This window comes from Oncorhynchus clarkii, chromosome 20 (assembly GCF_045791955.1).
Source record: "Oncorhynchus clarkii lewisi isolate Uvic-CL-2024 chromosome 20, UVic_Ocla_1.0, whole genome shotgun sequence".
Classification (NCBI taxonomy): Eukaryota; Metazoa; Chordata; class Actinopteri; order Salmoniformes; family Salmonidae; genus Oncorhynchus; species Oncorhynchus clarkii.
In genome coordinates this window covers 71,783,402-71,800,017 of record NC_092166.1, presented here as the reverse complement: position 1 = coordinate 71,800,017, position 16,616 = coordinate 71,783,402, and the positions used below count along the sequence as shown (strand labels likewise).

The following is a 16,616-nucleotide window of genomic DNA, read 5'->3' as shown; positions in this document are numbered from 1 at the left end:
CAACACAGAGAATCCCCAAGCCTGGCCCCTCCTATTCACATACAGAAACAGGGATTCAAGTGAACGTGTCAAACCCCATGGACTGGACACCAGGAACTACTTGTTGCTACCATGTAAACATATGGATCATGTCCACAGGACACACAACTTTGGGGAAATGTAATGAAATAACTTCCAGTGTCCAGCACTTTGTTCCTATGACAAAAGTTTTGTGACCACATTTCTTAAATACTAGATATGTTAGCAAGCACATGATGTGCAATGCATTACACTTCATAGAAATGTTTGGCTGTAAAGGCTATTTTGAAAATAGCAAAAAGTTTAATATCAAGGAATGTGTATTTGAAATATTTTGGGCATCAGAGCAATCTTGAGGGAATCCTATTTGTGTCAGAAAAGGATGTTCATATGATAGGTAAGATATACAAAACTTGCAGAGATCCTATCCAACTGACAATCTCTGACAAACAAATATAAACTATTGGAACCAAGACTTCAAAATAACTGATATTGTCACAAGATGGAGGGAATGTTGGAACATAACTAACGAAATTACAGTTAACACAAATGTACGCTTAATCCAGTATAAACTAATGTTTTTAATTTATTACACGAGACAAAATTCACAAATTCTACAGCACAATGGCAGAGTCATGTCTTAAGTGTAAAACGAACAATGACTCAATAATCCATGCCTTCTGGGAATGCTATAAAGTCCCAAAGTTATTGGCAGAGTTAGAAAGTTGGCTGTCAGAAGTATTAGAATGTAAATGTACTTTTAATCTGTCTGCATATTTCAAGACATGGCATATGAGTGAGATACCCGATGGGTTGGACGATATTTTTCTCGTCAATTATCTTGAAAAGACGTATAGTTACAAACTGGAAATCAACCAATCCTCCATCGTTATCACAATGGAAAAGTCAAATCCTTTATTATCTAAATGTTGAAAGTGCGTGGGTGATGGAGAGAAACAAAATGATGCCGTTTGAGGCCATGTGGCCTGGCGGAGAGTATTGCTGGAGATGGGGGTGTAAGAGGGTCTAGGCAGGGGTGATGTTGTGGATGTTTGTGACTGTATATTGTTGTTTGCATATGGATGTTATGTATTGGGGGAATAAAAGAGGAATATAAGTCATGTACATGTCCTTTGGCTATACATAAATACATCTCACAACATAAAGGAGGATGTCATGTATGGATTTTTTTTTGTGAAAGACACTGCTTAAAAAGGCATTTCAACATGATGAGCATCTTTGAGTTTGACCATTTAGACAATATCTGATCAACCATATTGACATTATAAAACAAAACAAACATGACATAACCCAGATTACACCATTCATAAAAAAACACTGCGTTTATGATACGAAACAAGCCATTTAAAATGTGACCTAATAGCATATAATAAAAATAAATTCAATTCAGTCAATCTCAAATGTAGCACCATACATAATCACACAAAATGGACCAAATGAAACCAATGTTACACCCACTTTCAATATTCTCATTTCTTGACCACCATAGTGAGCATAGAACACAAATGTAAAAGTGTCTGTAAATAATATTAAAATATAAGATCAAAAGGAAAAATAACTGAGATTCTAGGTTTACTTAGTGTTCTGGTATATAGGACTGTATTGTTTGTTTTTTAAATGTTTGTTTTTTTTCAAAAGGTGTAGACCTGGCCGAAAATACTGTACTGTTTCATAAAACAACCATTTTAATACAGTTCCTTAATATGACATATTTTGATATGAAAGTTAAACCCTTAATACTGTCCATATCTTAACTCCCTTTCAAAGACCAATAACATCCCTATAGACTTAAGATAGTTATACTGTACATAAACCAAGTCTTTGCACAGCCAGCATCTACCCTTCGTCTATGCTGCCATGACTGGTAGCCATATACTGTATAATAACATGATCAAATGTCTGTCTTGAAGCGACAGACAGGGACTATCTCTATCAATGTACAATACATTTAGTGACACGTGAGTCTATTCTCAACAGATCCTGAAGAACAGACAGTTTTATATACAGGTGAAATAAATATGTAAAGCTCAATAATAATGATACAAGTTTCTAATAAATGTACAGAACATACAGTATATTTTACTAGGTTGTCAATATATTTAGAAACATTGCAACACAGGAGTGTTTTCATATATTTCAAAATAGGAGTATTTACTGACTGAAAGGGGAGGCAGTGGGGTCGAAGGTCTTGAATACGTCTTTCAGCGGCCTATCGTCTTCTGTCTCCTCCTTCTCCTTTGCTTCCTCCACCTTCTCCTCCTCTTCTCCCTTCTCCTCCTCCAGCTCCTTCTCCTCCTGCTGCTTGGCCTCCTTCTCTACCTGTTTGACCTGTCTGGGGTCTGTGTAGGGGGGCCTGATCAGGCCTGCGAGGGCCTGGATGGGTAGGTGGTGGACCGCGGGGGCGGAGGATTTGACTGGGGAGCTGGGAGGCTCCGACCCTGACATTGTCACTGTAGGAGCAGAGGAGAGGGTAGGAGGTGGACGACTTTTGGACCCAGACCCATCCATGGCGCTCTCGGTACCGCCCTTGACATCCTGTGTGGATACAGACCCTCCAGATCGCTGGGTTGGCGAGAGCGAGGATGATGCTGGAGTTTTAGTGTTAGTGTTGTTTTCTCTCTTGGCTGGTAGTTTGAGGATCCCAGTCTTCCTCGGGGGCTCTGTCTCGTCCCGCTGGCCCTGCTGTGGTGCCTGGTTTCTGGGGTCATAAAGGCTGATGCCCCCTAGCAGGGTGGAGGTGGTGGAGCTCTCTAACCCACCACCGGAGGAGGACAGGCGCCCTGGCGCGTACGGACACAGCTTCTCTGGCTTCTCAGCCTCAGATTTAGATGGAGCTGGCGCCGGGGCTGAAAATGTTAACGTAGTGGTTTTGGAGGAAGAGGTTCCACTAGCACTGCTCCTCTGCAACCTGGGGTCTCCTCCACCTCCCCCACCACCTCTCTCCGTCTCCCTCAGGATAGGGAGCTTGGTGTCCACACTACCTGACCGACCTATCCGAGGGTCCACACCCAGGGCCTTGTGATGCCTGGGATCCAACAACCTCTCTGTTGACCCCCTGGGCTCCAGTGTCCTGGAGGGGAGCCTGCCTAGTCCAACCCCCACACCCAGCACACCCTCCTTCAGACGGGCAGCGACCAGGCGAGGGTCCATGTGTGGAGGGGTGGTGGAGGTGGTTATGGTGGAGTGGTCAGGGGATAAAGTCCTGGTCCTATTGTTGGTTCGGTTCATCTGTGCGTCAGCGATGAGGGGCGGTAGAGGTAGATTGATGGAGTGCTCCTGTTTGGGCACCAGTGAGGGGATGAGATCCTCAGCCGACCAGACCACGGTTGAGGCATAGGCTGGGCGCTGTAACACAACGTCTACACGGATGTGGCTGAACTGCTGCAGCTGGCAGCGTGGGTCGCGGAGCATCACCCCTAAAAGTTAATTTCATCAACATTTTACGAAATATTGTTATGGACAACAAAGTTTTATATTCTATTCTATTTCATTTCATTCAAATGGCAGATGTCAGTAAGACTCTGATATGTATGATGAATACAAATATAAAACAATACTAGGCTAGAAAACAACAACAACAGCAGCAGCATTCAAAAGAAAAATAGGCTTTAAAATATTAGGGTTATACCTGGGCAGGAATCCAAAGGGATGAGAGCAGCCCGCTCTCTTAGCTCCCTTTCTCCATCCTCATCCTCCTCTCTGGCTGGAGCCTTATTGTGGTGGTGCTGCTGCTGGCGATGGTGGTGGAGCTCTGGTTTGAAGGAGTTGGGTGGCTCCAGGGGCCTCACCTTATTAGATTAGATTCAAACACTAATGTCATCAAAGAGGAGATTGGTTTTTCAGCATATAAGCTCAATACAAAGTAACAACAACAGACATGCACCAGCATTAAACAGTAGGCTAGATATCTATACCTTCCTGGGGTCCCTGGCCTGTCTGGGGCCCCCGCTGGAGTCGGGCTCTTTCCTCATGTCTGGTGGTCTCTGGCGGGGGTCTGCTGCCTTCATACGGGGGTCGCTGGGTGGGGCCCGCTCCTTCTGGAGCCTGGGGTCTCCAGGGGCCAACTGGGGAACAGAGGGGTGTTTGATGGACTGTGGCCCCTGCTGGAGCTTCTCATTCTGTTTCTTCAGAGACTTAAGAATGGCCGTGACACAGTTCCCATCCTCGTCATCACTGGAGTACCAGTTAGTAGAGTCATCTGAAACGTGTAGAGTGGGGATCATCAACAAGATTCAGCCAGGGGCCAATTTTTTCTTGAGTGGATGGTTGGGAGGCCGGAACATAATTACAAATAGTTTGTAGACTGCAAATTAACCGCAAGAAGCCCAAACAGATATGTTTGACTAAAACATTTATATACGATCTTGTATCTCTCTATTATGTGTGGGAATACTTGATTTCAGATTTCTTAAATTAAAATAACTTGTTTATTGTCTTATGTCCATTTATGAAAAAATAAATAAAACAAATAGTGGGGAGCCAAATAAAACCACCCGCCAGTTGGGGACGATTATACAGTATAAGCATGATTTAAGTATTGCCAAGCAAGTGCAACCAAGCATACTGTGCAATATCTGTGAAATGTGTACCCTAGTTATTAAATGGTAATGTTTGGTGATGAGTACAAGACTGTTTCACTTTGCTGTAAATAAATAATCCTTCACACTCACCTTTAGGGGTTTTGCCACCTTGTTCCTCAAAACCTTGTGGCTCACTGCCTTGCTGCTGCTGTAGGTGTAGGAGCAGGGCCTTCTGTACTGCAGGGGGTAGGCCCTGCATCTGGGACAGCATTTGGGAGTCAGCGCTCCCCTGCTGTTGGGAGGTGTTCTGACTGAAAGGCATACCCATGTCTAATGGAGAGGAGGTGGGGAGATATGAGGAGGAATATGCGGAGAGTGAGGTTTTAATGAATCAACATCTGTTAACGCATGGAAAGAACTGGATATAAAAAAGGAAAGCTATAACAACAGAATAGAATATGGTCATTGCTTGGAGCATTTAGACTGAAAAACCCACATACTGTAAATCATTAAATCCTTGACATAACAAATTGATGGCTATTACCTGCATTATCTGCTTATTCCTTACTATAAGAGACATTCATCCGTGTATCATTGTAAGACCAACCTCCTTGGCCCATGGCCTGAGCCTGGTTCCTGAAGAAGTTGTTAAAGAACTCTGCAGGGTTTTGGCCCACGGCTCCCATGGTTTGGAACGGCACGTTCATGTTCTGAAGCATCTGCATGGGGTCTGGGAATGGAGGGAACGGTGGAGGGGGCCTCTGGAGGTTCATGTTCATATTGGGGTTCAAGTTCATATTTGGTCGGTGACCCAGGAAGGGTGGTGGCGGACCTGGAGGCGGGAATAAATGAGAGGTTTTAATGAATCAAACTGTACAGATGCATTGAGAGAACACAAAGTAAATACCTGGAGGTGGTGGCATGGGGAACCCATGGGGTGGTTGGTGTTGGGGGTGCTGTCCAGGGGGGTTCTGCAGTTGCTGCATTGGTGGCCCAGTGTGGGATGGATAGGGAGGAGAGGGACCCCCCATGGAGCCAGGGGGAGACCCCGGAGGGAGGACAGGGGGTGGGCCATTGGGTCCACTCTGCTGTATGTTGTCATCGGGACCCCCTCCACCAAACTCATCACCCTGAAACTGGCCTCCAGACTGACAGTTGAAGTTGGATCCACTGCAACCCCCAAAAATATGCATTAATTAATTCAGGGGATTTTTTATAACAAATTTAATGGGATAATAAACACAGTGTACAAAACATTAAGAACACCTTCCTAATATTGAGTTGCCCTATTCCATAGGTGTGCTGACCCATGTTGATTCCAATGCTTCCCACAGTTGTGTGAAGTTGGCTGGATGTCCTTTGGGTGGAGGACCACTCTTGATACACACGGGAAACTGTTGAGCGTTAAAAACCCAGCAGCGTTGCAGTTCTTGACACAAACCGGTGCACCTGGCACCTACTACCATACCCCATTCAAAGGCACTTACATTTTTGTCTTGCCCATTCACCCTCTGAATGGCACACATACACAACCCATGTCTCAATTGTCTCAAGGCTTAAAAATCCTTCTTTAACACTGATTGAAGTGGATTTAACAAGACATCAATAAGGGATCATAGCTTTCACCAGGATTCTCCTGGTCCATCTATGCAATGGAAAGAACAGGTGTTCCTAATGTTTGTGCACTCAAGTGTGTGTGTGTGTGTGTGTGTGTGTGTGTGTGTGTGTGTGTGTATACACAATACCAGTGAAAAGTTTGGACACACCTACTCAATCAAGGGTTTTTCTTATTTTTACAATTTTCTACATTGTAGAATAATAGTGAAGACATCAAAACTATGAAATAACACATATGGAATCATGTAGTAACCAAAAAGGTTCTTCAAATGTTCTGGATTGACTGACCTTCATGTCTTAAAGTAATGATGGACTGTCATTTATCTTTGCTTATTTGAGCTGTTCTTTCCATAATATTCAGTATACCACTCCTACCTTGTCACAACCCAACTGATTGGGTCAAACATATCAAGGAAAGAAATTCCACAAATTAACTTTTAACAAGGCACACCTCTTAATTGAAATGCATTCCAAGTTGTCATCAAGGAAAAGGGTGGCTACTTAATCTCAAATATAAAATATATCAACAAATTGATTTGTTTAACACATGATTCCATATGTGTTATTTCATAGTTTTATTCTACAATGTAGAAAAAAAAAAGAAAAAAAAACCTGGAATGAGTAGGTGTGTTCAAACTTTTGACTGGTACTGTATTTATCACAGAACAGCACAAACTGGCCATTGGAACACAGGAGTGATGGTTGCTGATAATGGGCCTCTGTACACCTATGTAGATATTCCATAAAAAATCAGCCGTTTCCAGCTACAATAGTAATTTACAAGATTAACAATGTCTACCCTTTACTTGTGATCAATTTGATGTTATTTTAATGGACAAAAAAATATACTTTTCTTTCAAAAACAAGGACATTTCTAAGTGACCCCAAACTTTTGAACGGTAGTGTATATATTAAAGATAATATTATACACAGTTGAAGTTGGAAGTTTACATACACCTGAGCCAAATACATTTAAATTAAGTTTTTCCACAATTCCTGACATTTAATCCTAGTTAAAAGGACCTGTTTTAGGTCAGTTAGGATCACCCCTTTATTTTAAGAATGTGATAATAATAGTAGAGAGAATGATTTATTTCAGCTTTTATTTCTTTCATCACATTCCCAGTGGGTCAGAAGTTCTCCAAAAAGTACGTTCTTTGTCCCCATGTGCAGTTGCAAACCATAGTCTGGCTTTTTTATGGCGGTTTTGGAGCAGTGACTTCTTCCTTGCTGAGTGGCCTTTCAGGTTATTGTCAATATAGGGCGGCAGGGTAGCCTAGAGCGTTGGACTAGTAATCGGAAGGTTGCAAGTTCAAATCCCCGAGCTGACAAGGTACAAATCTGTCGTTCTGCCCCTGAACAGGCAGTTAACCCACTGTTCCTAGCCCGTCATTGAAAATAAGAATTTGTTCTTAACTGACCTACCTAGTTAATAAATTAAATATAGGTCTTGTTTTTACTGTGGATATAGATATTTCACAAGGTCACAAGGTCCTATGCTGTTGTTCTGGGATTGATTTGCACTTTTTGCACAAAAGTACGTTCATCTCTAGGAGACAGAACGCATCTCCTTATAATTGCGTACTATTGTTTGTACAGATGAACGTGGTACCTTCAGGCGTTTGGAAATTGCTCCCAAGGATGAACCAGACTTGACGAGGTCTACAATTTGTTTTCTGAGGTCTTTGCTGATTTCTTATGATTTTCCCATGATGTCAACCAAAGAGGCACTGAGTTTGAAGGTAGGCCTTGAAATACATCCACAGGTACACCTCCAATTGACTCAAATGATGTAAATTATCCTATCAAAAGCTTCTAAAGCCATGACATCCTTTTCTGGAATTTTACAAGCTGTTTAAAAGCACTTAGTGTATGTAAACTTCTGACCCACTGGAATTGTGATACAGTGAATTATAAGTGAAATCATCTGTCTGTAAACAATTGTTGGAAAAATTACTTGTGTCATTCACAAAGTAGAAGTTCTAACCGACTTGCCAAAACTATAGTTTGTTAACAAGAAATGTGTGGAGTGGTTGAAAAATGACTTTTAATGGCTCCAACCTAAGTGTATGTAAACTTCCGACTTCAACTGTATAGCTGACAAATTGTGCAACAAAAACATTTACATTATACTGAAGATTATGTGAGCACATGTAAGGTAAAAGTAAAGCTACCTTTGAGCAATCTTCTGAGCCAGGTCCACTGTAGGTTTCACCACAATCTCAAACAGAGAGGGGATCTTCTTTCCCCCAGAGTTCCCCCCACTGCTTCCCCCCTCCTGTGGGCTGGAGGGTCCAGGACCAGGGTTAGGACCTCCAGACCCAGGACCACCGGGACCCGGTGTGGGCAGCAGCCCCACCCCAGGAGGGGGTTTAGGCAGGGGGGCAATCCCCTGTTTCCTCAGGTCCTCCAACTCCATCTCATCTTCATGGGCGATCTCCTCCTCTGTGTTGATTATCTGAAGACAATACATAGGACACAATGAAGCAAACAATCTGATGCAAAAGCTATACTCTTCACTGTATGGCTGTGGGTAAGGAACTAGTGAACTACTGTTCAGAATTGAGACTTTTGATAGATGACGCTATTAGATGTTACTATTTTGATCCACACACAATCACTAAGTTGTTAGTGTAATGGTTTTAAAAAGCAGACCGTTTAGACCGGGGGTAGGCAACCATGGTCCTGGAGGGCCGCAGGCACTACATGTTTTTCATTTAACCAACCTGGAAGACCAGGTGTGTTGAATTTGAACTGAACTGATCAATTAGCTCAGCTGGTCTGGCTTGGTGCCTAGTTGGTACAAAATCCTGTAATACCTGCTGCACTCCAGGAACAGGGTTGTCTAGTCCTGGTTTAGACACATAATATTTCAGTTTGTGGTGTTTATGATTAATGATGTTTTTCTTACCTTATCAAGCAGGTCTTTGGTCACATCATTCAAAGGATCATGCGAGAATTTACAGTTGTCTCCCTGATAACACTTGGCTCCAGTATGAAAAAACTTACAGGGATATTCACGTACAGCCACGAGTCAAGGACAAGTATGGAGGAATAAATGTATTACAAATAAGTGTATTACAATTGTCTGTTTTTATGTGGTGAAGTCAAAGACACATTTTCACAGTTTTTATAATTCTACAGAATACATCAAAGTTTAAATCTGGACTCTAGACTCACATATTAGTACATATATTACATTGCATATCAATATAGGACATCACTTATCTCACATACAATAAAACACACATATTACATAGTATTTTATGAAGAGAATCTCTAGCCTAGTCAATATATGACGGCCATCTACTGACCCAATGAGTCATCATGACTAAACAGATGAGGGAAGTCAACTAATTCCTCTCATTTGAAGTTGATCAGATAAGCATGAACCCTCTAGAGTTAGAGTAATGGTTTCATTCCAGGGTTGGGGTCAATTCCATTTCAATCCAGTCATTTCAGATAGTAAACTTAAATTCCATTTCCAATCCATTGCTTATCAAAGAGGAATTGGAATTTCAGTTACCTTCATGAATTAACCTAATAAGAAATAGATTTGGCAATTCCACGCAATGACAGACACAATTGCAGAATATTTGTTGGTGATTCATATTGAAGGATATTGTGCATGTAGATGCAGTTGTCTCCTTTACTGCAGTATCCTTGGAGGTAGAATTTACACAGCTCCTTCTTCTTGTCTGGAGTAACCAGCTCATGTTCAAACTTACACTGGTCCCCCTGAAAGAGAGCGAATATGATGTGAGGCAGACAGAGATAGAATACAAGGTTGTTCTTTTTAAAGCAAATAAGCATACCAGCCTAAAAAGTACATTGATTTATTTTGCACTGTCATGATACTAACACAATATAGACTTAAGCAGTTCATAGCTACTTATAACAATGCTTATAATTATGAGCGTGCCATAATGCATTATACTGTACCTGTAGACCTCCGGTAGTGTAACCGAAATTTCTGTTGTAACATTCACCTCAGAGGTGCCGACTTGACTTGCCTTACCTTGATGCAGTCCCTCCAGGAAGTATTTACCTTGATGCAGTCCCTCCAGGAAGTATTTACCTTGATGCAGTCCCTCTAGGAAGTATTTACCTTGATGCAGTCCCTCTAGGAAGTATTTACCTTGATGCAGTCACTCTAGGAAGTATTTACCTTGATGCAGTCCCTCTAGGAAGTTTTTACCTTGATGCAGTCCCTCTAGGAAGTATTTACCTTGATGCAGTCCCTCCAGGAAGTATTTACCTTGATGCAGTCCCTCCAGGAAGTATTTACCTTGATACAGTCCCTCTAGGAAGTATTTACCTTGATGCAGTCCCTCTAGGAAGTTTTTACCTTGATGCAGTCCCTCTAGGAAGTATTTACCTTGATGCAGTCCCCCTAGGAAGTATTTACCTTGATGCAGTCCCTCTAGGAAGTATTTACCTTGATGCAGTCCCTCCAGGAAGTATTTACCTTCATACAGTCCCTCTAGGAAGTATTTACCTTGATGCAGTCCCTCTAGGAAGTTTTTACCTTGATGCAGTCCCTCTAGGAAGTTTTTACCTTGATGCAGTCCCTCTAGGAAGTATTTACCTTGATGCAGTCCCCCTAGGAAGTATTTACCTTGATGCAGTCCCTCTAGGAAGTATTTACCTTGATGCAGTCCCTCCAGGAAGTATTTACCTTGATACAGTCCCTCTAGGAAGTATTTACCTTGATGCAGTCCCTCTAGGAAGTTTTTACCTTGATGCAGTCCCTCCAGGAAGTATTTACCTTGATGCAGTCCCTCTAGGAAGTATTTACCTTGATGCAGTCCCTCTAGGAAGTATTTACCTTGATGCAGTCACTCTAGGAAGTATTTACCTTGATGCAGTCCCTCTAGGAAGTATTTACCTTGATGCAGTCCCTCTAGGAAGTATTTACCTTGATGCAGTCACTCTAGGAAGTATTTACCTTGATGCAGTCCCTCTAGGAAGTATTTACCTTGATGCAGTCCCTCCAGGAAGTATTTACCTTGATGCAGTCCCTCTAGGAAGTATTTACCTTGATGCAGTCACTCTAGGAAGTATTTATCTTGATGCAGTCCCTCTAGGAAGTATTTACCTTGATGCAGTCTCTCTAGGAAGTATTTACCTTGATACATCGTCCCTCCAGGAAGTATTTACAGATGTATCTCCCGTTGTGTTCCACCGTGTGTTGGTTAATGAACTCCTTGGTCATAATGGGACGCTTCTTCTGAAAACCACCCGGAGGACCCTTCCCACCACCCTCCTATGGATAAGACAAGCAATGGGACAACATTAGTCTGAAGCAGACTGTAAAAAATATGGACGTAGCCATCAATGACGTCACCCTATTGTTTCCTATGAGAATGCTCAGTGGTGCATTTGATGACAAGGAAGTGTCATTACAGCATGTCGCCATCTTGCTACAGGGAGAGATTTTTGGAAACATTGCAGTTTGAGCTGCTCTACGAAGTGATGTTGCAGGCTAGCTCAGTGCTGCCCCCTCTCATGGAGTATCTAAACTTGAAGGCCGACTGAGGTACTACAGGCCTCCATTAGCAACTAAATGATCCCTTTGTCTGTGTGTGATTTTAAAGTACCATACAAATCCCCATTTCGCCATTCACTATAATGGAGCGTCCTGTTTTCTAGAAACAATGCCTGCAGTAACGCAGATGGCCTTCAACTTGAAATCCACAATGCAAGTGGGCAGTCATTCTCCCCTGGTCTGAAGGTAACAGGTAGATTCTAACAATCCTAGATTTTTATAAAGATAAATTATCTTTGCTCTGACATTTCTTCTATAAAATAAAATAAAAACACCAGGAGGGCCCTTACTTCCTTCTTATGGACAAGGTCACCAAAGGGACAAAATGGATTGGTCTGAACTCTAAACCAACTGAGGTACATTCTAACAATTCTATTGCTCTTTCTCAATTAGTCTTTTCTAGATTCCTCTCATCTTCTCTCCTCATCACCTTCTCAAACTGGATTGGAGAAGATCCAAGATCCTTCCCCTCTGACCTTCTTCTCCAATGCTTTTTGAAAAGGAGATGAGGAGAGGGGATGCAAGCAATTGAGGAAAGACATATTGGGAAAGCGCCTGAATTGCAATTTACGCCATCGTTGTTCTTTACCTGCTTCATCCCCTCTCCGGCCTGCTCGGACCCCCCACCTCGCCCCCGGCCACGCCCCCAGTTCTTGTTGCCCTTCATCTGCTGCATCTGCTTCTTGTTGTTCTTGTTGAGCATGTTGCCCCGCCCCCTTCCTCCCACTCCACCTCCTCTGCCCCGCCCCCGCTGACCACCAACTGAAAAACACAACAACCATTAAAAGTCAGAACAACAGGATCTAATACATAGATCTTTGTAAAACATTTATGCAAGCTGCAATAAAATAAAAACCACATTTGTCAGAGGTGATATGAAAATCCAGAATGGACACACTTTACACTACTATAGCCACTAGACTGTTAACTTCGACAAACTTGAATATCATTCGACAAGACATTTCAACACAAAATCAACACAATTCACACAGGCCATACATACACTGTTGCTGTTGTTGTTTCTGCATGCCCTTCATGCCACCTCTCTTCATCTGGTCCTTGGAACCACGTCCCCTGCCCAGGCCTTGGCTAGGAGATATAGAGTCTTTCCCCTGCCACATCTCCTCCTCATCATAATCACCCCCCTCTCCCTCATAGTCATACTTGTCTTCGCTGTAGTCGCTGTACTTGTCATAGTCACCACTACCACTCCTGTGTCGGCCTGCTGACCTCTCTGACCTCTGTGGGTTGCCATGGCCACCACTTGATGGATCACACCCATGCTGGAGGAGTCAGTCAGAAGAGATGGTAATGTTGTTATTGAAAAGGTATTGTATATGGTAAAAATGCTTGTTTATGCATGCCTATAGGCCCTGCGATAGACTAGTGTCATGTCCAGGGAGTGTACTTGTAAATCACAAGCTGCCGCCTGATAGGCTCCTGCCCTATGGGCTGTTCTGGCTCAGACAAGGCTTACTTGTCCATTCTCACTTACTTACTTATACATGCCTATAAATACTTTAAATATATGTAACAAAAATATAAATGCAACAATTTTAAAGATTTTACTCAGTTACAGTTGAAATCAGTCAACTGAAATAAATTAATTAGGCCCTAATCTATGGATTTCATACGACCAACCACTGGGGAGCCAGGCCCAGCCAATCAGAATGAGGTTTTTCCCACAAAAGTTCCACCCTTCAATGCTTATAAATTCATATAAATGTTCTAAATGCTTATGAATTGTAATACATATAAATGTTACCAAACAATGAAATATTTACCTGAGCTGACTGGCCATCATAGTCACCACCACGGTGTGACCTGTCTTGGTTCTTCTTGTTCTTGGGCCTGTCTCTCTCTGGTCTCTCCAGGGAAGACTCATAGCTGTCAGAACTGGAGCTACTGGAGGGGGAGTGGTGCTGGGAGAGAGGAGAGCAAATACTTAGGATGGTATTATGACTTCATTCACATTTTCTGTCTCCCACTGAAATGAATGAATGACGTAAACAAATGTTTGAGTTGTAAGTGCTTATCTCAACTGAATCGGGTCCATAGAGAAAAACTGAGGAAGTAGAACATATCTAAATAAATTGATTTGTAGGTCTAAAGGTCAATTAAGTCAAATCAAAACCTGAAGGTCTACAAAATCAAAAGCAGTGCTTTACATGCTGAATTGAAGGATTTTGCAGACTGAACATATTTGTGGAGGACTCTACTTTAACGATGCCAGGCGTTGATTTCATGATTCTGGTCTTACTTTCCGACTGTCGCGTCTCCTTCTCTTTGACCTCCTCTTCTCTCTTGTTTTTTTGTATCTTTTTCTGGAGTGCCTGTGTGTCTTGTCTTCTTTCTCTATGTCTTTTTCCTTTTCTTTCTCGTTTTCTTTTACTTTCTCTTCCTTTTCTTCATTCACTTCTTTGACTTCTTCTTTGCTCTCCTCTTCAATCCCAATCCCTTCATCATCTATTTCTCCATCTTCCAATTCACCATCCTCTCTTTAAACAGAACATAACATGTCAATATCAATTTAGAGAATCAAAAAGTGGACAGGAAACCAAATAGGCCATTTTCAATCTCAATAAACTGCTGTGTCAAAATCAACCTTTCTATCAAACTGAAATTACACTTATAGAGACATTTAAGAAGAAATTGCTTGAATGAACTTCAGTGTTCTACAGAATTAGAAACAACTGTGTTTTTGTCAATAAATCACTAGAAATATCCACTTTTGTATTTTTTGGTGAGAATCCCATCAACCCTCTAGCACCCTATTCTATGGGCCAGATACACATATGAAGCATTTGTGATTTTAACATTGAGGTAAACAAATGTTGTGATTTTGATATATAGGTTAACAAATGTTGTGATTTTGAAATGTAGGTAAACAAATGTGATTTTGACATGTAGGTAAACAAGTGTTGTGATTTTAGCATTCAGGTAAAACAAATGTTGTGACTTTGACATGTAGGTAAATAAATGTTGTGATTTTAACATTCTGGTAAACAAATGTTGTGACTAACATTCTGGTTAAACTAAAGAGGTGGGGTGAGTTTGACAGCACAAATTTGATGTGTTCAGGCAAAATGTGATAATACACACAGTTCATGTACTGTAAGTCAGGGCATAAATGTATTCTCGGTAAAGGGACAGTAGTGGAAACAGGGGTCTATGTAATTAACACGTACTAAGCTGCAATTTAATATCAAACAACTTGTGCTGATAAAGGAATAGTTATGGGATATGAATGAGCTGGTTGGGGCATATAATAGCTTTCTTTGTTGAAGATGTGCATGCTGGATGTTTTGCAATGGGGAAAGGTGACAATATATGAACTGCTACATGTTCATGTAATGACCGTAGAGTTCAGATTGGTTGGTGATGGGCCTTAGTATAAAGTGGATGCATTTCAAAAGATGGGAAACACTGGCAATTGAAATAAACAACATATACATTCCTGTTGATAAATATCATGCTTATTCATGCATATCTCCACCAATAATTGTGTTACTTGTTGATGTGAAACCAGAAATTCACACAGGTCATTCCATACCAGGTGCATCACCCATATTTTTAAAGTGAGGTCCTAAATATGCTAATTGACTGATTTGGTTACTATTCCGGTTTGGGCATTTCTACTGAAATCAAGTGAAACTTTTTAAAATTTTATATCAGAAGTGGCCATTTCTTTTTATATATCATATATAATGTAGTTCCCACAAAATTAAAACTAATGCTGCATTAAAAGCATCCTTCTTTTTTTCCCCAGTGGTGCAAGCTAAACATCTAACAACACTGGCAAATAGATCAAATTAAAGGGGCTTCTAATGATTGTGAGAGGGTGTGGGAGTTATCGACATCATCAACTGACAGAGACAGTCATTCAACACTGGCATTACAGCACAGCAGAGGCAGATTCTCATTCACAATTCTCTCAGCAATTTGTGTGGTGTTCGATAGGGGGTGGTAAAGAAGCGCATCATGACTGGGGCGGGGCTAAGACTATTACATCGTCGACATTTACATAACCCCCTACAGAATGCAACAATATGATATGACCATGATAACTAACCATACCCATCCCATATCCTCACTCAGTCAATGATACAGTGGAACATTGATGCGATGTCGCTATGCTTCCAAATGGGTGTTTCGTGATGGGAATTCTGTTTTGGACAGCGGGATAATGTTACTAGTACCTCGCTATAACGCATGCATGAAATAATCATATGTGAAAAGGCCCGACTTCAACAACGGAGCGTTGTCTGAGTCATTCGAATACAAATTCGGCTCATAACACAACAGTAACACAAGCATGTTGTTGAGACGCACAGATGAGTGGGTAAAGAAGATATAATTCCAGACAGATAAGAATGTTACTCGACCTTTCCTCCTCTGCAAGCTCAGAGTCTGTCATGTTTTTGTCAAGAACAACAACGGGGGTTGGGGGACTGGAGACCAGGCTCACAGAAGCCATGGACGGTAGGTGGAAACAACAACGGTTGGAAATGCCTTTCTCCTTTCGAAACAAGACTGAGTTGTTGTAGGCTATTCAGTCTGAGGCCGTTGGTGTTGGGTTGTGTCGTGAGAAATGCTGGTAGATTTCATGGAGACTGGAAAAAACTCACGGTAACCGTTACAAGTCTCAAACAGAGACAGGCAACAGACATTCTTTCTCCTCTCTCATTTCAATGACGTATTAACCCAGCAAGCACAGCTTGATACCCCGCTTTGTTATTATCATCCCGCCGGTAGACTGCTGCCATGGTATCGAGATATTGGAGACGGAGGGAGAAACACACAGATTTGTAACAATTTTCGTTGGTTTCAGCATCTTCATCGTCATAGGACATTGCGCCCGAAACATGTTCTCAAAATGGCTTCTCGGAAAC

At 41.8% G+C, this 16,616-nt stretch overlaps 1 protein-coding gene across 1 annotated transcript; it reads right to left on the bottom strand.

Moving 5' to 3' along the window:
* Window positions 1-586: 586 nt before the first annotated feature.
* Window positions 587-16,616, bottom strand: LOC139376869 (zinc finger CCCH domain-containing protein 6). Its single transcript, XM_071119834.1, has 15 exons — window positions 16,110-16,616; window positions 13,985-14,222; window positions 13,509-13,646; window positions 12,728-13,007; window positions 12,314-12,486; window positions 11,305-11,442; window positions 9,800-9,914; window positions 9,088-9,197; window positions 8,351-8,634; window positions 5,467-5,729; window positions 5,167-5,391; window positions 4,710-4,889; window positions 3,954-4,237; window positions 3,668-3,827; window positions 587-3,455 (listed from the first exon to the last, which is right to left on the bottom strand). Exons 1-15 carry the CDS (start codon window positions 16,199-16,201, stop codon window positions 2,191-2,193), a joined length of 3,945 nt encoding a protein of 1,314 aa, XP_070975935.1. The 5' UTR covers window positions 16,202-16,616; the 3' UTR covers window positions 587-2,190.